Source organism: Syngnathoides biaculeatus, chromosome 23 (genome assembly GCF_019802595.1).
Source record: "Syngnathoides biaculeatus isolate LvHL_M chromosome 23, ASM1980259v1, whole genome shotgun sequence".
NCBI lineage: Eukaryota > Metazoa > Chordata > Actinopteri > Syngnathiformes > Syngnathidae > Syngnathoides > Syngnathoides biaculeatus.
In genome coordinates, this window is record NC_084662.1 from 15045415 (window position 1) to 15068717 (window position 23303).

A 23303-nucleotide genomic window follows, 5' to 3' on the forward strand; every position below is an offset into this window, starting at 1 on the left:
GTCTCCCATGGTCGCCGTGATAGCGCCAGAAGAGCGTTGTTTGAACGCTAGTGAACCTCAATGATCGCTGGGAATCGGCGGAGAACGCCGGTCTGGAAAAAAAGTTTTGAACATGCACAGGCTAAACGGGCTAATCTCGACGCATCATTCCTTCTTTACTTGCACCAAAAAAAGAGGAAACAAAAGTAATCCATGACGCAGTTGGTTTGGTTAAAGAAAACTCTTTACTCGAATTCAAACTGTAAAAATCAATAAAATTGTTTCCACATCGCATGGGGACAGGAAATCCAGGTCAATGAACAAAAATACAAAGAAAATGATGAGGATTGCGGATGATGATGGATGTTAATGATGATGATGATGGTCAAAAAACTATTTCGACCCACTGTCCATATTTCCACTGTCACACGTTGTCTGTCTATCCTTCGTTCTTCTTCCGGTTCATTACGCCATCACAATGTATCGAGCAAATCCTCATTTTAAATATCACAAAATACAATATACTCATCATCCACTGCATACATATAATAAACAATTATCAATACACAATATCACATAATTAAAACTTAGTTGAAATTATTTCACTAATTATTCTGAAAATATTTGAAGAACAAAAATTATATTTAGGCTCTTACAGCTCTTCACATGTGGTACCACCACGATCGGACACGGTAAAGTGCCTTACTGTATCGCGAAATTTTGCCATAATTCGGATAGAAATAATCCGCGAAATGTTCGGTGGCACGTTCTGCCCAGTTGGAGAAAGAAAGAATCATTTAAGGACCGGAAACCGAAGTGCCCGGAGAAAACCTGCGCAGGCACGGGGAGAACATGCAAACTCCACAATTCTCCACACAGAAAACTCCACAAAAATCAAACCCGAGTCCTCAGAACTGCTTTACCAGCTGAGCTACTGTAGCAAAGCTCATTTCTTTCTCACTTGGACCCCGGCCACCCTGTTGGCTAAAACAACCTTTCCCACAATATTGGGCCTACACCTTTCACTGATGGGCTCGACCATCCTTCATGGCCACCAGTGGTGTCCTCAGTGCAGTCCTCCGCTGACTCGCCTAAACGGCTTCCAAAATCGATAGGATGGATGACTGGTGTGTCCCGGGCGTCGGCCGACTCGCGTTTTTCATCAGATGAGGATAAATCTGAGAAATCAGCGCTGTCCATGATTGTGTAGGAATGTAACCGAGCCTTCGTTTACGCACTTAACGTCCGGCGCGTCGGCCCAGTAGTCAGACCCCTCGTCATTTCCGCCCGAAGAACTATCCGAACTTTCAACATTATTTACAGCCACAGCTTCAAATCTGTATGGACGTATTCCTCCGTCTTCCTGATCAACCAATACTGCAATTTCTTCGTCAGATGAGGATAAATCAGATAAATCAGCGCTGGCAACGCCAACGTAAGCGAGCCTTCGTTGCCGGGCCTATTACGTCACATCCGCACACGTAGGTCATGTGACTCGCCAAAATGGCGGCACCCATGAAAATTCGTCATTGCCATATAATAATCTTCTCAAAACATCATTAAATGAGAGAGGATTAACATCAAATTTTCAAGGTACAGTACATATGACATGACCTATTGGATCCATTGTTAATCCAAACTACCAGACTTCTCCTTTAATTATTTTTTTCCAAGTTCCAACTTGCCTCCTAAACTTTATTTTTTTTATTGCAAAGGCAATATTTGAAGAATTTTATGTCATATTATTAGCATCTACCGCCCCCCGTCCTCCCAAAAAAACCAACATTCCTGCCGTGCAAGGTTAAAAAATACAAACAATACAGAATACCAACGGATGGTTATCATTACAGTTTTTCTCATTTCATTCACTTCTGTGGCACCATAAAAAAAAAAAAAAAATACACGTAAAGTCTCGAATTATAACGCACTCACGTTATGACACGTTAAGAACATTTCAGTCGACCTATTACCCAAGTATTGACTTGTGGGGTTCAACTGTAACTGACGATTGCATTATTGTATTATGTATTATGATTAAAATGCATTGTACTTCTCTCACATGAACAAACAATATAAGATCTCTGAGTGCTTCCTTGTCTTAATGCACAAACAAAAATATCACAAAGTATCAAATAGAAATAAGGATCTCATCTCGTCGTGAAATTTAAAGCGGATATCATCACAGGAAGTCACGACTTATTCTGTTATATAAATACCAAAAGGTGGACGCACAGTTTGTTGTACCTTCTGCCAGGTAATGAAAAAAACATTTAATTGTTCTGCTGCAGGGCGCACTTACCGTTAGGCAAACAGGCAGTTGCTCGAGCTCCCAAGTGACAAGCCCCCGCCCAGCCGCTGAGCCCAAAAAGTCTAATAAAAAAAAAAATGGCATTATCTATCGTGACTATTTCAATTTCAAGCCCCAAACCTCAACGTCCATACTCACCTTTTGTCAACATTGAACAAAATGAATGTACTTGAGGAAATGCATTTAGTTGCATGTGGCTTTGGAGGCGCCCCGCCCCCAATTTCTGAATGACCAGCTACGCCCCTGCTGTCACTACATGTCGCTAGCATAGAAGGAAAAAGAAAGCTATATTTGCAATTAATAAATAGTCATGTTCGGTCAAATTAAGTGAAAATGAATCATCTCCTGTAGCATCACATAGATCTCTCATGCGGCACAGCGGTGCGCCACCTGTCATTTTGCGTGCCTTTATTGGCGGGGGGGAAAAAAAGTGCAAAACATTAACATATCCATGGAAACAATGCCAGAAATTATGGCGAAAAACCACAAACCGCAGCCTCCTAATTGTCCCCCCTGCACTCGCTTTCTACGGAAACATCAACGGCATTATCGCAGTTACCCTCAAATGGGACTGAGAGGACCAATATGTGATAATAGATTAGTGGCGCCGTGGCTCCCTGACCGAGGCGTGGAAAAATGTGTGCAATTAAATTTCCAATTTGAGCTTATTAATCGGTTTGGACGCGCCTGAAACGTGCTGGCAAAACGTGTTATTACAAGCCACCTGATAAAGGACGCAAAGTGCTATTTAACTGAGAGATGACGACAAACGCTCGGCCATCTTTGCCACCGGACCGGCACCGCACGAATACCTCATTGAACACGCAAGATAACATTTGTAGCCAGGAAGGCCCGCGATGATTTAATACGAGCTTCCCGGGCTCCCGGCACTCGAGCCGATAGAGAGGACGCCGAGCCTCATAATGTCGACGGCACCGGCGGAGTTCGCGTGGTGTTTACAAGTTCACACTGCAGCCGCTCGCCTCCTGCACTCCCAAGGACTCACGATGTGGGAGGAAAAAAAAAAAACACACCACGTTAATGCAAATGTTTCAACTTCTCCCTGATTCGTGATTGTTTTGCAGACTTGTAACACCCTTATGCTTTAGCGCGAGATGCAAGCCCAATCTTCTAGAAAGTGGGGATTAGTTTCCCGTTGAGGGCCTCGGTTGGCAATTGGTGAAATAAGAATTTAAGAACTACAGAAGAGGACGGGGCTTTAAAATGGAATAAAATGGAGATAAAAGCAAAACTCTTTACCTGTACACATACCGTAATTCCCGGCCTACAGAGTGCACCTGGTTATAAGCATCACCCAGTACATTTTTAAAGGAAATACCATTTGGTACAGACATACGCAACAGCCGTGTAAAAGCCGCAAGTGCCCACATGGAAACATATTTACAAAGAAAGACTGTACACAGAGAGCTTAACGCTGGCGCCGCCACACTAACATTAATGCTAAGACCGCGCTAATGCTAGCACCGCACTAACGCTAGCATCGCGGTAACAGGACTGGTTGAAAAAAAAAAAAAAAAAACATACCAGTAAAAATGCACGGCAGGTATAACGGCAGTCACACACTAGTGCAGCGCTAACATGTCCTCACCGATAAGTTACTTCCTCGGCACATATATATTTCATTGGTCTCACTGTTACCTTTTCTGCTTGAGTGCCCCCTTACAGCCATTAGAAAAAAATTCACAAATTAGCCGCATCCCCACATAAACCGGCAGGGTTGAAAGCGTGTGAAAAAATAGGCCGGAAATTACAGTACTACATTTTTTCTTCAATAGTAGCATGTCATTTTTTTTTGTACTAAATTGCGTAAAAGTCGCAAGTGCCCACATTGAAACACGAGATATTTACAAAGAAAGACACAGAGAGTTTAACGCTAATGCTAGCACCGCGCCAACAGGGCTGGTTAAAAAAAAAAACATACCGGTAAAAATCTCTGACACACGGCAGTCACATGATAATGCAACGCTAGCAGGTCTGCACCGGGAAAAGTCACTTCCTCTGCACATATATATTCCACTGGTCTCACTCTTACCTTTTCAGCTCGAGTGCCCCCTTGCGGCCGTAAAAAAAAAAAAAAAAAAAGCACAAATTAGCTGCATCACCGCATAAACCGCAGGTTTGGAAAGCAAGGGAAAAAAGTTGGGGCTTATAGGCCGGAAATGACGGTAATGTGATATTCCGACACAGTGACGCTAAGTTGTTTGAGGCACGATTTCATTTTTTTCCCCCCACACTGATGGTGGAAGTTCCACAGTGAAGTGCCGCTTATACCGTTAAGTAAAAAGGTCAACGAGACTTTGATGAGAGTCAGCCAGGTTTCGAGTGCAGCGTCGAAGGGGGCAAAGCACTTCGGGAGCGCACCTCATCCATCTCCGCTATTGCAACTGTCGCCTCTCGCAATAGCGCGCAGGACCTTAAAACACACTTGATTTTGTTCCAGCCTTCTCCATGCTCCGCTCCACTAATTTTTATTGACTCAACCCTCCACACTGCGTGAGTAACCCAACAGCGTCAACCTGGTCTTAAAATAAACATTCTGCCCCCCACCCCCTGAAAAGCCAGAAAATATCATCACTGCAGGAGAGACAGATTTCAGACCTACTTCTGCAAACACATTCCTTTCTCAGATTAACACTTCTCTTCACGCAGAAGTAAAAAAAATGTTTTTTCCAAATAGTATCAACTACATCAGGTAGCCTCCTACCTCATTTCTTGGTAAGACAGCTGAAATACTGCATGAGAGCTGACAAGTACATCAGCACACTGGCTGGGTGACAGTGCACGTACTCCCAACGATCCCCCCCAAGAAAAATATGTTCCTCACAAAAACACACAAGCCTCCGTGACAATCTGAAAGAGAAAGGAAGGACTTAGGAGCGTTCAACAGAATGTACTATTGTTGCAAAAAAAATTAAACCTTACATTTCAAACTACTGCACGATCTGGTCTAAATGTTTAAATAAGCTTATCTCCGCAATGGAATAGTTACAGTTCATTAGATTCGAACCCTATTTAATATTTCAATTTAATTCTGACTGAACAAATATACCATAATTTCCGGCCTCTAGAGCACACCGGATTTTAAGATTCACCCTGCACATTTCTAAAGGAAATACCGTTTGGTACATACATAAGCCGCACCCGTGTAAAAGCCGCAAATACCCACATTGAAACGAGTATTTACAAAGAAAGACCGTATATACAGAAAGAGTTTTCAAAGTTTTAATACCTTATCTTATCTTAACATAGCAACAACACGGTAGCACGAACAGGGCTGGTTTATAAAAATAAAATAAAAGGATACCAGTAAAAAAAAAAAAAAAAAAAAAAAAAAAAAAATCGGCAGCTACACAATAGCAACACGGTAGCACGGCACTAACAGACCCGGTAAAAAAAAAAAAAAAAAAAAAAATGTACCTGATAAATCACTGAGATGCTGGAGTAACACAGCAGCAACGCGCTAGCATAGCACTAACAGGGCCGGTTAAAAAAAAAACATACCGGTAAAAATCACTGACACACCGCACTAACACAGCAGCAACACGCTAGCACAGCGGTAACGCAAGTGTAGCGCAAACATGGCCGGACCCGTAAGAGTCACTTCCTCGGCACATATATTCCACCGGTCTCACTCTTACCTTTTCCACCCGAGTGCCCCCTTGCGGCCATAAGAAAAAATGCACAAATTAGCCACATCACCGCATAAGCCCCACGGTTGAAAACGTGTGAAAAAAGTTGCTGCTTGTACGCCATAAAAATTACGGTACATACAAATTCTGGTTACACCTGGTGCTGTAGGAACAGATCTCCATCATAGACCAAAGACCCTGAGTATACCTTGAACGGCAGTACTAGCGACGCGAGTCATAATGACGAGAACAGACCTGGACAGAAATGAATTTATCAATGTCAGTTTCATAATATTTGGCAAAATTACAAGGTGAAGGTTTTTGGATGGTGAAAAAGCCAAAGGTCAAACTGAGTTCAGATGAAGTCCATTTTGTGTAATGTAAACCAGTTTTAAAATCTAAATAAATCAAAGGTTGCGGAGCCTTCTAGTACACATTACCGAGGAATGCTATCCAATACTACTTCATCTTCTTCTTTTCCTTTCGGCTTGTCCCGTTAGAGGTCGCCACATCGTGTCATCTTTTTCCAACTAAGCCTATCTCGTGCATCTTCCTCTCTACCACCCACTGTCCTCAGGTCTTCCCTCACAACATCCATCAACCTGGCTGGCAGTTCCATCCTCAGCACCCTTCTACCAATATACTCACTCTCTCGCCTCTGGACACGTCCAAACCATCGAAGTCTGCTCTCTCTCTCTCCTTGTCTCCAAAACATCCGACTTTGGCTGTCCCTCTAATGAGCTCATTTCTAATCCTATCCAAGCTGCTCACTCCGAGCGAGAACCTCAACATCTTCATTTCTGCCACCTCCAGTTCTGCTTCCTGTTGTCTCTTCAGTGCCACCGTCTCTAATCCGTAAATCATGGCCGGTTTCACCACTGTTTTATAAACTTTGCGAATCCTCTGTCACATAGAACACCAGACACCTTAACCCAACTGTTCCACCCCACTTGGACCTGTTTCTTCACTTCCTTATCAAACTCACCATTGCTCTGTATTGTTGTTAAGTATTTGAAGTCGTGCACCTTCGCTCTCACTTCACTCTTCCCCTGCCGCCCCTCTCATTCACGCACATATATTTTGTTTTATTTCGGCTAATCTTCATTTCTCTCCTTTCCTCCATCTTTCTAATTGTTCCTCCACCTGCTCCATTCTTTCACTACATATCACAATATCATCTGCAAACAATTCCAGTCTAACCTCATCTGTCAGCCTATCCATTACCACGGCGAACAGGAAGGGGCTCAGAGCGGAACCCTGATGCAACCCACCTTCGCAGATACCGAGTTCTATCCTGAGTCTACCCTCCAGTACTCTTTCCCATAGGAAAGTTCATTTCCTAGTTCCTTGTAGTTCCTAGTTCCCATGTAAAACGTTTGAGTTGGAAAATTCCTTCATAGGAGAAGACACTGCCAGGCCAAACATATAAAACAAATGAAAAAGAGTCAGTACGGTAATTGTGCATCCCTTATTATGACGGCATATTCTTACACACAAAAAACGTTGTGTGTATTTAATTGTTGATTAATTGCACATTGAAGAGGTGTCAAATCTTTTGCTGTGTAAAGAAGGCATCATGATGTCGGTTATAGGATGTTGCAGCGAATCGATTTCAGCCTACAAGTCATCGGGCCAGATTTATTCGAAATATGACACTTCTGGCAGCCTGAGTGTTCTTAGTGACATTTTCATCTTTTAAGTCAGTTTAGAAGTCTAGACTGCGGTGCGCCAATGGTTTAAAAAAAAAAATGCAAACAGAGACAAGAGTCCTTTCCAGTGCAACAATCGTGATTTACTTCCTGTTCTTCACCATCATGAAAAGTGTCTTAAGAAAACTGAAGACGATTTCCTACACACCTAAGTCAAGGACAAATAACGACGCATCACGAAATTGCTTCAGTCGGTTGACTTTCAAGTATTTTCTTTGAAAAAACCGCCATGACTCAACACAGAAAAAAAAAATACATTATCATACCAATGTCATGTGCTACGCATTACCAGCTCTAGAATTTGACTTAAAAAAAGGTACAAGGTACAGACCAAACATGGGACCAAAAATATGTTATATAACAAAGGGAACAAAAAAAAAATGATTCTACATTGCAGTGAACAAATACAAATAGTAAAATTGTAGCATTGAAATCAACAATGGACGAATGTATCACTCCACCTCGTCACAGTTGGACTGTAAAATAAGGAAAACTCCAATTGATGGTAGGATTTAAAATGGCCCCCAAAAATGCGCACTCTCTTTCTTTTGGAGCCATTTTTTCTTTTTCCACGAGTCTTGTCAGTTTGCGGCGTGTGTGTCATCGCTGTGTTACATCCCCGCCCATCTGTGTAGCCTTTAAATCTACAGATGGACTTCGTTTGGACAACTTAGAGTGCTCACATCCAAGCTGGAACTGTTTCACATTCTTTTCATCCCCAAAAAGGCAACATAACACGACAGTTGCAAAAACAAAAGCATCATCTTGTAGCCGTTTTTTTTTTTTTTTTTAAATGTGTTAAATTAACAACAATTGAACAGGATATGAAGCTTTCTTTGCTGATGTTTATTCCTCTGACACAAATTGGCAAGCCGCTGAATCTTAATAGCGCAGACTTGAAATCAGCGTGAAGGTTGTTGTTTGTTTATTTTAATAAGAACACCAGAAAATAGAGCTACAAAGAATTTGACAAGGTAAATCAAACGTAATGATGTGGACAGATTTGCAGGTGCATGTGGATGACTTTCCCTCAGCCGGAGGTGGCTGGTGATGAGGATGGAGGACAGCAGCTGTAGAAAAGTCTAGACTGGCCCGATGCGGTTCGCTTGAGTCTATTGGAAAGACCGGTTTGGTCTCTTCGGAGGGGGCATGAGCTCAGAGTCCGGGTCTCTTTGGCGTTTGCGGGTCTGGGCTGGGGCCGCCTGAGGACAACGGTCCACGTACTCCAACAATATTTTCTTCGTGACGGGTTCCTGGATGCTTTTACACACCGCTGGGAAAAGATAAGGGACGGGAAGGACAACCATCAGGGAACGGCTACAGGAAATACTTGCTGGAGCCGTGTGGGAGGTATTATTCATTTATTCACTGCTGTGGATCTTTATAGTCGTCATCTGGAATCCAATCATTTACTACTACTGAGGTGTATGCGGTGTGTCACGTACGTTTTCAATGAGGATGTTGCCCGGCTTGTCTCGGAAATTCAGATTTTCAACCACTGTAATGACTAAAAAGTCCCTGCAGATTGTGCCTTTGCTTCTTTTGAGATCAGCATAGATTTTGAGTAGAAGATAAAGATTAAGAGGTGAATCTCGGCTGGTCATGTTGATTTTGAGAGAGAGAATTGCCGACAAGTTGTAAGTCGGACAGGTTTGAGCGTCTACAATTTGAACATGTACGTATAAATAAAGTATGTGTCATGGTAAATAGTATTAAGTGTGTGTTGTGATTGGAGTGATTGACAAAAGCCATAAGAAAAACCTACTGACTCCCAACTTCTTCTATAGACTGAGTCAGAGATGCTCATTTCATACTTGTCTATCTGTGACTAAATAATTTTGTCATCATAATCCCTCACTCATTCATTTTTGTTGGAGTTTACGGGTGTCATGAAAACATTTTTTTTTCCTGTAAAAGTCATTGTTCTAAGTCAGAAATAGGGATTTTTGGTGACACAAATCCTGTTCTACTGTTGACTACTAAAGAACGTAAAAAGCTGGAAAAAAAAACCTTTTTTTTATTGTGATAGAAGCGAGTCTTGGTTCGGTGTTTATATTATCACAAAAGGGTATACTGTGGGTCTTGAGAGCTCTGCTTTGAAAACAGCGGGCAGTGAATGATTTAAGACTGAGTGTCCCCAATGGGACAAGAGAGTACAGTAAAGCCTCGGTTCTTGAATGTTCCCGTTTTCAAACAAAAATTTCTACATTTTTTTGCTTCTTTTTTCGAACGGAAATTGGTACTCGGACGCCCCCGACAAAACCCGGAAATAACATTGGGCATAAGCAGACCAGCTGACCCACGACGCGCTTTGTTGTGAATTCCTACGTCACCGAAAAAAACTGGAAATAACATAATGCGCGCGGTGCAACCAGTTGATCCACCTACGACGCGTTTTGTTATCGTCAATTCGAATGCCCGCTGGAAAAAAAAAAAATGGAAATGACATAACGCGCGTGGCGCAACCAGCGCATTTTTGTTATTCTGTATAACGCAGCCTCTGTACACAGACGTGTCCCCGTAGTGGCTGCTGTTTTTCTTCTTATGGAGGACTACCGTAATAACCCTCAATCATGGCTCCAAAGAAGGCAAGTTGCTTGTTTAAAATTATTCTGCACTTTTGTTAATTAAAAAAAGTTTACAAGGCTGGGGGTTGAGTCGCTACAGATACGACAATGCACTCCCAGCCTTGTGTACTCTACCACTAAAGCATACATTTTAAGAAAAAAATAAATATATTTCTTAAATTATTTCATTATATATAAGGATTTAAAGTATACATGTATTTTTGCAATACAGTTTATTATCAAGAAAAGCTTAAAAATGCTTTAAAAAGCCAAATTTTTTAGGCTTGGAATGCATTATTTCTTTTTCCATTCTTTATAATGGGATACGTCGATTCGGTTTTCAAACTAGTCACTTCTCGAATTGTTTTCTGGAACGGATTGTGGTCGAGAACCGAGGCATCACTGTACAGTCAATGGCAGAAAAGAATTTGTCACTCATCTCAACTCTTTGGGTATGTTCCAGTTTTTCGATTGTGTAACCAGACGTTCACTTATGCTAAATTGATTTGCCTTTATTTCATGCTCTGTCCCAAAATAATAAAAAAAAAAAAAAAATACAAAAAGCATACAAGGGGTAGTTTTTAATCACTAATCCCTTGGGTCAAACATGCACATTAAAGTGGAACGCAATTCTGAATGCTTTAAAGTGGTCTACAATAACCTTTACTGGGTCCCGCCTTTATAATCGTACATCAATAATTGAGCTGCGGGCCACAACAAAAGAGGTAAAACGGTCAATCCAAATCTTAGATGGCAAATCCTTTGACGTGCACGTGATGCAACTGATGGTTTTAAGAAAGCAATTATCTATGTGAAACTCGCTTGGGCACGAGGGAAGTGTTGTCAGATTTTGTTAATTGCTAAAATAATTAAAAGGTACTGCATGAAAGGGTAACTCCGGAATCTGACCCGATCGTCAGGTTAAGCAAACAGTATGTTGCACCAATAATCTTCAAAGGTCCCTTTCCAATCAATTTTTAGACTTTCTTTTTTATAATCTTTAATGTTCTCTTATCAGATTTGCAAAATAATTTGGGTTGGAGAGGTCCCAAATGTCTTCCCCCCGCTCGAGCTATTCTAATTGGTTCTTTGCTGCCGGGCACTTGAGACAAACGGATTTCTCACTAATATTCAATACGTAAATGAGCTTTGTTCCGATTCGATCCATGTGGTGCTAATTCAAATATAGAAAGCGGCTTGTTTCTATTTGGGCCGTGGCTCTATCACGGCATCTCGTGATTTCGGGTGGCCAATCATTTATCGTGACGTCACATTGGAATCCTTCAATGTCTTTCTATCATTGCGAAGACAATGAAGATCTATGACTATATTCTTACTACTACATAACTTTAAATGTAATCTTTGCATCCATAAAATAACAAAGTACTCTTAAAAAGGGGCTAACAATAAATTATCAATGCATGGAAATTCTTCATTCTCGACAGCCAGCCAAAAGCCTGACAAAGACATCAAAAGTAATGACAGCTAAGTAAATGCCTCGTCGGCCTGGCCGTGATAGCATGACGCGGGCAGAACTGCAGCGCTATCCTATCGGTCTGGTACTCAGATAAAAGCTGTTTTCGCCTGCGGGTCCTCACATTAGCACGCTGGGCAGCCTGAGGACATAAAGCTCGATAAGTCCTGCTTTCTTATCCGTTTCAATGAAGTCATTCTTTAAATGCATTTTCTATTACTTACGCTTATTTTGTGGGTACTGGCGTGTGCAAAAGGGTAAAGTCAGCACTTCAATGCAAGATAAGTTTCTCCAGTACATGAAGGATTTTTGTGTGCGGGGAAACTATATTGACTAGGACTCAACACAACACTGGGGACCTTTGATCATAAACAACAAAAACTTTCACGATATTGATTTGGTTTCAGTAAACTATTTTTCCTCACAAAATGGCAAACTAAAATAGTAAACAATATTGTTGAACGACAATACTCTGGTTGAAAATAGATTATTTGTGTTAATACATATTCAGGATTGGATCATGGGAGCACATGTTGAATAGGACGGAGTTCCATGATGGATTTGCCAAACTTTAAATAATTCTCATCATAAATATAATAATAATAATATATCCTAATTTCTCAACAATAATGCGCAAATTTTCCCAAATATATTTTCAAAAAGTTAATAGAGCGCATTATATATAGGTATGGCTTAAAAATAAAAAATACAATTACATTGTATAGTCGTATACAGTTACATAGAGTGGTAAAAAAATGTATACATATACATTTCAATATGATATTCAATGTCTTATGTTACATATTTATATATATTACGGTAATGTGCACCCCCAACTTGAACTCTATGACCTCCTTAGGGAGCTTGCATTTTAGGATTGTTAGCTTAGCATGCTTGTTGCTACTGCACCATGGATCAGAAACGACTGCCCATGAGTTTGTTTTAACTTAAACTAAGACAAAAAATGTCGACTACAACGGCTAGTTGTGCAGCCGCTGTTAAAAGAAATGCGTCATCACTCGTGCCGATGATGCCGCCGCCAACCCGGAAGTTGCGCCGCAGTCCGAAACAACGACAGCTCGCCTCAATGGCTTCAGGTGGATATAAACACAATGTGAGCTCTAACTACGTAATAGGAGCGCCATGGGGACATTAAAAAAAAACACACACAATTGAAATGCTGGCTTTTTTAAAAATGTGCCCATTACGCTCGTTTCTGGATAGCTCACGTTGTTTTGATACCCACCTTACACCGTACTGAAAGATGCTACGGATTGGAGCCGAACGGAGGGGGAGAGGTTGCTCTGCGCAACCCAAACTCTTGGGATTGAAAGAAATGTTTCAAGTCATCAATGATGAGTTCCACAGCGATGCACCAAAGGTAGCTGCTATGGATTTTTTTCGGATTGGAGATGAGTCCGATGCTTCTTTTGAAGGCTTGGCCAAGGATGTATAATGTAGTGGATAAACTACTCTATGCACCAATGTTTATACACAAATATTTAATGCAGTGTTTGATAAATAGTGTTAAATAGTTTAGATTTTTAAGACTGCAATATCTGTTATCAACAGTATTAAAATGAGCCATCAATGAGCATTTATTTTAGTTGGTTGAGGGATTCTGTTGTGACTATTACAGGGACCAGGACAAGCGTGTCCTGTGGCCTGTCCCGAGATTATATTACCGCTACATCAGCACATGCACCATGATTATTATTAATGACTGTTGTACGGACAGTTTTTTTGAAAAACAATACAAGTACAAAGTTAACAAACTATGAATACAGAGTATTCGCAATATTCTGAGCATATGGGTAGCGGGAAATTGGTGGTGCGCGTTGTACAGTGATAGAAGGGTTTTCCTGATTTTTTTTTAGGTCAACTTTGGGGGTGCTCATTATACTTCAGGACGCATTATACTCGAGAAATTATAGTACCAGACATTCACTTACTTTTAGGAATGTGTTCTCTTAATGCTGCCTTAGTTGTTTGACTAAACAGCTGCCGACTGAAGGCGCATTTAACTGGGAACAAGGAAGACTCACCCATCGCTGTGTCGTAGGAGTTTGGGAAGCTCTTGTCTATCCTCTGCCTCATGAACACCCAGCTGTTGTTGGCAAAGGTGCACTCGATGATCTTGTTGTCATAAACCTTGAGCTCTTTCGTAGCCTGTAAATATGACAGATTTTTTTTTTTTAACTTCTACAATGCCGTTGTACTGTTGTTATAATTACCCACGACAACTTATTAGCCCACGTTTGCGTTCTGCAAGAGTGAAGGCCATATGACTTCGAGCACAAGGCATTCTCTGAATGTGATAAATGTAATGCAGTGACTGCAATGACTGTGGTGTTAAAAACACATTAAATACCCATTAAGAATAAAGATTATATTGGTGCAGGCAGCTGCTATTCAACTTCGAGAAACAGAGTGGACGTGGTTGCAGCTGCAATTCACTAGAAAAGAGCAAACTCGCCCTTTAGAGGCGGCACGGTGTCTCAGCTGGAAAGCGTTGGCCTCACAGTTCTGAGGTCCCCGGTTCAATACTGGACCTGCCTGTGTGGAGTTTGCATGTTAAACCCCGTGCCTGCAAGGGTTTTCGCTGGGCACTCCGGTTTCCTCCCACATCCCAAAAACATACAACATTAATTGGACAGCTAGAATAGGCTCCAGCACTCCCCGCGACACTTGTGAGGATATGCGGCTAAGAAAACGGATGGATGGATGATGGATGGATTGACGGATACCCATTTAGAGGCAATTGTTTGTGAGAGAATTTCAGAAAGATCATTCTTTTAAAGATGTGCATTTTGTTTCTCTCTAAAAAGGCATCTTGACAGAAACTACTACTGGACCACTCAAATGTATACAATAATTCCTAGTGAGGTAGTCTGTTTAAAAAAATGTAAATAAAGCAACCTAGTGGCACCACTTGTTACCTTTAATGTGGAAAAAAAAAGAAGGGATCAATTTGGGGAGAAACACTAGTTTGTTCCAGAGGACAACGAATCCAGCAATTAATTAGGGAATGCGATCAGTATCGAGGCCACTACTTGAGGAACTATACACTTACCCAAAAAAAAAAAAGGCTAACTGAAATTAAATTTGTGTCATAAAAATGCAGTGTGTGTAAAAAGTCAGTCCATCTCATATAATTTATATGAAGTGTTAAAATGTTTTGGAGACGACTAAAATTGCCGTTGTCCCATCACATTTTATTTAACTTTCTTAGTCAACTGTTACACTTCAGAATGCAATCGTCAAAGCTGCATAAGGAAATAACGCGCAACGGGCGTTGTCACGTTCTCAGCTATGATGACAGGGTTGGCCACCTCCATGAAGGCATCTGCCCACCTTCACAGAGGTCAAACACGCCGACGCATGAAAAAAAAAAAAAAAAAAAAAACATCCAGTCAGTTGCCTGGCTACATGATGCATTTGTGGGAAGGCGAGATGGCGTCTGCCCGACCAGCTGACGAGAAATAACCTTTAAACCGATGCCGGGGACATCTAGCAGTGCATTTACGTAGCCATAGAAGATGCAAAGCAAAATTTCACACAGTAAGGCTTTACTTTCAAGCAACATCCGGTTAAAAACACGATTCAGATCCAGATCCATGCCATCCATTTAAATTAGACCTGTAACGGACAGTGCCACTGTCACGTGTCATCCCCCCCTGAACTACCTTATCCCTAACTTGCAGTCCGGGTTGATAATACGTACTGAACATTTGAGTTTATGATACCACTTCATCTGCTATTCGTCATTAAACCTAGAGCTCGTCTCACCATGTAGCGATTCTGCTCAGTTTTTACAAAATCTTTTTGGCTTGATCAAACCAGAGAATTCTCCGGCGCGTCACAATTTAATGCGGCGGAACAATACAACAAACGGATGAGTTATCCATGATGTGGTGCTCGGAGCTGTCATCTGGATCACTGAATTGTTCTTGCATATTTGATTTGAAAACATCAGCATCCTGCAGCCATTTTATCTTAAAATTGCAGCTTGAAAATGTTTTGAATACCATGCCAAATCGAAATACGTACAAAAGTATCATTGTCTTGTCGATGGTAACCGAGGATCATCTACTTAAAATATTGGCGCACAAAGGAAACAGTGCTCATGATTCAACTCAATACCAAAAAAGACCGTCGCGCAGCATGTTGTCCAGGTTGACAAAAAACACTGACATTCATCAAAGGTCAGGCAAAGAACAACAGCCAAGAAAGCAATGCAGTTTGGCAAGACCCTCGAATTCTACATGAGCGCTTCATCGTTCCTGGAGTGTGGGGCATCTGGGCTGACAGCGGGGGCGCCACAAATATCACACAGGAAGCAAGAAAGAGTGTGACGGAGGAAGATGGAGAACGCGGACCACAGAGCCAAGTTCTATCTAGTGCCCTTTAGATGCAAATGAACAAGCCATAATAGTAAGTCCAGCACACGCTGGCGTGTCATATAGTGTACGAGGGACGACGAGGGAGCTCCCGCGAAAGCTTGCATGCGGTTGTCAGTCATGTATATATGCACAAGAGGAGATGTGATACGTTTAGCCATTGAGTATTGCGCTTTTCAGGCTGGAGAATATAGAAAGAGGTGATAAACATGGCAGCGATACATTTCTCAAGATGAAAAGCCCCCATTGCTGAGGTGGACGGGGATCGTGGCAGAATGAGTGAGGAAAGTTGATCCAACACAATGTGGCAAGTAGATAGTTAGGCAGGCGACTAGAAAAGGCAGTAAGCCGGTGTAAGGTAGCAAAGCTTCACAGCACTGACAGGTGCAAAACCAACCAGGGTTCTACCGTTGGTTGGGGTACGGCAAGGGATCCTGGTTAAACTAAGCTATTTTAAAGGTCAAGTGTCATGAAATGGATGATTTTTAGTATGTTATTAATGAAAAAACGGCAGCCGGTATGGACCCACCCGTTTTTTTTCCCCACCACAAAACATGATTTTAACGTATATGGCTTTTTCTAACTCCCGTCATGAAAATCCTCTCGCAGGATTGTTTTCGACAAGAAGCAGAAAGTAACTTTGGAGGCAGTAGTGCGCTCCAATGGACTCGTTTCTTTCTATTAGTTTTACCTGCGGGAGGATACCTGTAGCTTGTTGTTCCTTAGTGTTAGCCAAAATGCCGACTCGTTGCATTGCTGGATATTGCTCGATCACTCGGGAGGGTGGATTCGCTCTTGATAGTTTTCCAAAAGATCCAGTTCGTTGTGAAAAATGGATTGCACAGGTACAAAGGACGAGAGCTTCATGAGTTCCAAATGACAGGTAGGTCTGTATACAGCTACTAAAAAAATAACAATAGTTGGGGTGGGGGGGGGGGGCGTAATCCGTAAATCAGGGGTGTAAATCTCTCGATGTGAACATCGGAAGGTTTCCGTGCAACAGCTGGTGAAGGACGGCCTCCGCAGGCTTTGTGAATCGCCACCGGCCTTGTCGACAACGCCGAGCCGCTTGGCGGACTTGTCGACCGGGGTGGTTATTTTTATCACCGCCGCGCGGAGGTGGATCGTGGAGTTGGTTTGGCCGTGATCCGCATATCATCTAAATATGGCTTGAAACAATCGGGTAATATTGCCCCGGTCACTTCACTCAGTTGTGAGATGATCTATTTTTCGAAAAGAGCTTTCGTGTCAGAAGGGGAGTGTTCGTCTCCCACAGTCGGTGCCACAGAGTGTTTTCAATGACGAATGTCCGGGGTGATGTCACGGGCAGGAGATGCAGCCAATATGGCGGCCACTTGGACGTCGAATGACACTTCCACACTTTGCGCGTGGATGACGCGCTCTCCACTCATATTTATTTTTTCATATAGACATTGAAGTGAATAATGTCATATGTATTCTTCATTTCAATATCTCGAAAGCACTTAGAAATGACGGCAAGGAAACACTCCCTCCAAGGAAATGTCAAACAGAACCCAGGCTCTGTGGGGCGACAATGCTTTCCGAGAGCTCTGCACAGCATGCTGGCAGACAAGTGAAGGGCAGTACAGGCAGGTTACAAGCTGAGTCTCTTCCTGCTGGTGGAGGTTGACATGTTGGCTGCCACTTTTTCATCAACGCCTGGTGCTTAATCTGTCAAAATCTGTCCATTATTGTGGCGCATGTGTCCTACTAGTTATCGGAGACCTTGGCAGGCAGTATTTTGGATCTACTGTTGCACGACTGCAGATCACACACAAAAGTGTTGCACTTTACACTCCTTGTATATTCAGCATTGATAGGGACTTGGGTTATATCGGCTCACTGCTTTGATGACTTGTGACCTGACTTGACAAATATGAAAAGACTTGAGTCTTAACTTGGAAGGTCAGCACTTGAAACATGGTGACTTGAAAAACTTAATTTTGTTGTCCATTATTTATGTTCAGTTTGAAGATAAAATGAATCTGTTTCGGTATGTTAACGCAGACTGGAAATGGCGCCGTTATGATTGCAGGATGAGCCTATCAATCAGAACCAAAACCTTCACTACGGAGAATTATTTCCTCTCATATCAAACTGTATCCTGATGTGAGCAGCGATGTGCAGACTTTTCAGGGATGTAAAAATGATGGGTAAATTGGACAACCAGACTGCAAGATTACATTTCACATGTTATTTAAAGACCCATCCTTCCCAGTAATCATCTGTGAAATCTTTAGCCTTGGGGTACATAATCTTGAGGCATTATACATACATAAAGGTTAGATAATTTAGCCAAAAATGTTACTACTTGACCTCATTGATCATCTTTCTTTAAGATCGGAAACTGAACGTAAGAATGCCTTAGTAAGGAGACTTGACTAGAGACTTATCACAGGACTTGACGTGTGACCACCTTTAACTTTAACTGCCAAAGAAAGAAATGACTTGGGACTCGCTTGAGACTTACTTGAGGATTCCAGGTGTGACATTATCTTTGATCAGATTTAAAGACAATTAGACCAGGATCACAACAAGATGCGAGAGTTCTGTTTTAAGTTTCACTCAATTTTCTGTTCCATGTTTTCCAACTCATAAAACCTAAATACAACTATTTAGCCTTGAATCTTGATGTGTAAATTACTTCTTCTATCGAGGCATTTTTGTGAAATTCTTCAGTATCATGGGTAACAATCCTGCATGCTTCTGAGTAAGTCACATGCTTGTTCAACTTCCAACCAACCACTGTGACAGCTTCATCGGTTAACACTTGCCAGTCACATTGCAAGCCCAACTTTATCTGTGCCTGTCACTGTGGATGAAATCAGTGTCATTCGCTCTGTGTTTAAAAAAAAAAAAAAAAAGAGCACACGGCACAGAACCCGCTTCGACCCAGAGAACCATGTATTGCTGTAACACATAACTAGCCGCATTTCTTGTCAGCAATGTTGACATAAGCATAATAGCTCTAAAATTAATAAACAATTATCTCAAACTCTTACAAGGGGAAGGGTGCATTTAAGTGGTTCAGATGAGTTTATGGACCATTGACTCAGCCAGTTACGCCTTTCCGTTCACCATCCTAATTGCAAAAAGATGCAACAGCAAGCATATTAACAAGGTCTAATTGACAACGTTGGGCAGGCATAATGTTGCTCTGGATGTGGAAATTCAACGAGAGGATTATCGACAATTACTGGAGAATTTTTATCTGTGACCTATAGTTATAGCGAGTATTCCATTTAATTCTAATGATTTACGTTTATGACAATTATTCACAGAGAGCTGGACAGGCTTTATTTGGAACATCTACTTGGAGAACCAAATAGGACTCAAGACTTGATAAATATCACTACTGTGCTTGAATGGGCTTGATTTACAATACATCTAGGGCATCAGGCTCATCAAAATAAAGTTTGCTGCCTTCTTGACCCCTTAATGAGGTAGTGGGTGTCTATAGTGCAATGTTTAGACCAAAGAAGTCTGGGAAGGAATAATCTTTTCACTGGTTACTTGCGGAAAGCACAAAATTCAATGTATTGTTCAAATTGCCGTTGATTTGTTGTCCTTTTAAATCCGTATTATGGCAAAATTACAGACAATTTCTACAAAATGTGAGCTGAATGGACCAAAAACAATTTTCATGCAGCTCTTAAAGTTTGGAAGTATCAATTTATTTTCACTTGTGGCTGATTCAACCTTGACTGAGCGCTGCAGATCTTAATGAGTGGTATTTCAGCGAAATTATGTTTAGGTTCTTCTCTGCAATCTACATTGAAAGATGATGTTTTTGCTAAATTCAGGCAATACAAGAAGCTATGGCTACCCCAGTGATTCATGAAGTTTGGATGGACTTAGATGGGCTATGTCCACTAAAGCAATATCTGGATTTGCTTCATTGGATACACATATTAGGGATACGATTATCCAAAAGAGGATACAAAAATAATGAGTTTTAGGCTACAAATAAGCAATACTTGCGCACTGCAGTGACGATTCAAAGCAGAGGTCCTTTTTTAACATATATGCTGTTCATGAGGAATCATTCACTCAATCTGCAGTTCTCTAAAATCGCATGTTGTCATATTTACAATTTACTTTGAGAACATAAAAAATACGACAGAGCGTGCGTAGGTTTACAGACGCTCTCAGGAAGAGAGTGCGTGTCCCCATGCACTTCCAAATTTGCATTAATCACCAAACAGGTTTGCAGTTCAGCTACAGGGAAGTGATGATCTTAAGTGCCTGTGAGTTTTCTGGTATTTTTTTACCTCAGAATTACACCAAGGCTGAAAAGTTGGAATCACAAGAGAATCCAAAACTAATGTGTCTGGATTTTCAGATAGACAACATCTTTGTGAAATATAGAACAGAGTGAAACCTAAAACATCTAATACTGGTTGTCTCATGCCCAGAGGTCTCTAGCGCAAAGGTACAGTGGTTCTTTTCCAATATTAAAGGAACTGGAAAAAGAAATGAAAATATACAGCAAGGACCTACAGTAAAATGAAAATATTAATATCTGGACCATAAAATATTCACATCTAATATGATTGTCAACATGGACAGGGAAAACAACCAGCCCCCAAAGCGAAGTCTCTATATTGAAGTTGGAATTGATTTGCATTACATCCAGTATGGCTAGGTTGCCCTATTTACTAGGCAGGAAAAAAAAAAAAAACACTCGTGGTTATTGTGGTTAAAAAAGGCCAGACTGTTGATTGCAAGTCCTCATTACACATTTACTCAATCGCTTAAAAATGAGGGAGTCCACCTAAATGAGACAATAATCAATTAGAGAAAACAACGGATGGAAATTTCAACAGGGTGAAAGTGAAGTTAACATTGTGACACTCTCGTAGCTTGATCAAAGGGAAGTAGTCCAATGACGAAATGCTATTTTTCGTCATTTCTGGTGGCAACTTCTGTCAGCCAACTCTCAAATTATGGATGATTAATGAGCTACACTCATGGGCCACATATCAGTGGAATTCAATTCTAATGAGAAACCAATCTCAACCGAACAAAGTCGAAGCTGCGTATCAAGAAATGGAATAGAACTGAAGTAGGAAGTGTATAAATAATTAGCTAGACTAATTATTTAAACAAATTTCCAGAGGCTCATTAGCATGGACAAGGCAATGCATGGCAAAAGTACAACCGACATGGCAGTCAGCTCTAACAGGATCGTCGTACTGTATTTCCTCCTACAAAGGCCAGGGGCGTTTACTCAAATGCGTAAGGGTCAAGGTATCTATGAGAGATAAGGCACTTATCGCATTACTTAATGTGAAATCATACATAATGTAAAAAAAGAAGGCACCACGGTGGCGCGACTGGTGAGAGCATTAGCCTGACAGTTCTGAGGACCTGGATTCAGATCCTGGCCTCGCCTGTGAAGAGTTTGAATATTCTCTCAGTGCCTGTATGGGTTTTTTTCCGGGCACTCCGGTTTCCTCCCACATCACAAAAACATGCATTCATTGGAGAGTCTAAATAACCCTTAGGTGTGATTGTGAGTGCGAATGGTTGGCAACCAGTTCAGGGTGTACCCTGCCTGAAGATATCTGGGGATAAGCTCCAGGTCTTGCGTGACTCTTGTGAGGATAAGCAGCTCAGAAAATGGAGGGATCGATAAAAGAAATGTATCTTTCCTATACCGTGCACTCAACATTTCTAGACTTGCGAGTGATGGGTTTTAAACAGAATTTTCCCTCACAGGAATGTAATCTGTATTCATTGATTCATTTTGCAAGCCACTTATCCTCACAAGGGTCCCAGGTATAATCTGTATAATGAATAATTAAAAAAAAATACACCAATAAATAATGTTTTCCGTGACATACTGCATGGTAGGAAACCACCTAGCTTAATAAATATGGAAGCACATAACTAAAAATGTGGAGTGAGCACAGAGGTGACTGGAACGTAAATCAAACGGTAATAATAATACTGTGCTGGGAACTAACACTCTATATATCCAAGTCACGCTCATGTGCCTCTGTAGGTGCTGCTGTTTAAACCACCAAATGTGTTGGCAAAGACGTACCACTCCTCAGCAGTTAAAACCTGAATGACCACAAGTGAAACAATAGTGTTTGTAACTTAAAATAACCAAAACGGTTGTATTGATTTGAGTGGCTGCTTCTTCAGAAATTAGATGCTTCAATGTCCTGCGCTCATAGAAAACTGAATTAACACAATTAATGCATCGATTTACTTGGAAACAGAACAACAAAAGCATGAAAGTGTGAAATAATTCAGTGTGGTGGCTTTTTGTTTTCTTTCCGTTCTGACAGACACAAGACTGCCAATTGCTGATTCTTGGAAATCAGGCATACAGTGAAAGAACAGAGATTGGAGTAATCACTTATTTATTGCGTCTCTGAACCATGACGATGACTAGTTCAGGCTTAGACACAGATTTAGATTTACCAATTGGGGATATATTAATTAGACATGACAAAATTTAACTGTACAACTAAATAACTTAAGGCCCACATTTTGGTCATGAGGTATAATTAAATAACTTAACTTTGGTTAAGGTTTACTTAAGATTACCAAGACTTTAGTCATGCGGCCTTCAACCCAACCACTGGGCAGGATTATTCCACCCTGACAAGGGGGTTAACGCTGATTCAAATGCAGAGGGAATAACCGTCACTGTCACTATAGGTCCGGGGACGGATGCTTCAGTTAAAATGAACCCAAACTGTCTGTCACGAGAAAGTGGCGACAGTGCACACAGCTGAAAGCACTGCAGATAAAGCCAGTCCATCATTCGGTGCAGAATTCCATACATGGGTATTTATCAAAGTTCCAAAACTTACAAAACACATCGGAAGATGGCATCCGAGGTGAGCACTAATCACGGAATGTGTGAATAAGTCGTAATTAAACACGTACAGTAATCCAAAAGTGTTTTACCGGTGCATTTTGAATCACACATGGTATCCGAAGATGACATTAAATGACCAAAAGTAATTAATAGTGTAAGGGAATCCATGTGAATAAAGTGCGTTCAACAGTATTTGATTAACACCGTCAAAGAAATGTCATCAATGTCATTTGCGCCTTTAAGAAAATAAAGCTTTCTGCCGGGAACTTGAGGACAAGCATATTTCTAAAAATAGCAAATGGCTGTCTTAATAAGGAAAAAGAACAGGTGGGAATTCATTAGTGCTTGACAAGTTGG

General features: G+C 41.2%; 2 protein-coding genes across 4 annotated transcripts in view; both read right to left on the reverse strand.

Annotated features, from left to right (window-relative positions):
• The window catches only part of LOC133496645 (cannabinoid receptor type 1A), a 38410-nt gene extending 34078 nt beyond the window's left edge, over window positions 1-4332 (reverse strand). For 2 of the 3 annotated variants that reach the window (XM_061812462.1, XM_061812460.1), the window contains exons 1-2: window positions 2426-4332; window positions 2279-2349 (exon numbers count right to left, since the gene is read on the reverse strand). The gene's annotated coding sequence lies outside the window, so the exon portion shown is untranslated. The remainder of the gene's footprint in view (window positions 1-2278; window positions 2350-2425) is intronic. The other variant, XM_061812456.1, reaches the window with a different exon arrangement.
• Window positions 4333-7570: 3238 nt separating this feature from the next.
• rngtt (RNA guanylyltransferase and 5'-phosphatase) overlaps window positions 7571-23303 on the reverse strand; it is an 81717-nt gene continuing 65984 nt past the window's right edge. The window contains exons 15-16 of the mRNA XM_061812443.1: window positions 13733-13856; window positions 7571-8919 (exon numbers count right to left, since the gene is read on the reverse strand). Coding sequence (XP_061668427.1) covers window positions 8759-8919; window positions 13733-13856 — 285 coding nt within the window. The 3' untranslated portion in view covers window positions 7571-8758. The remainder of the gene's footprint in view (window positions 8920-13732; window positions 13857-23303) is intronic.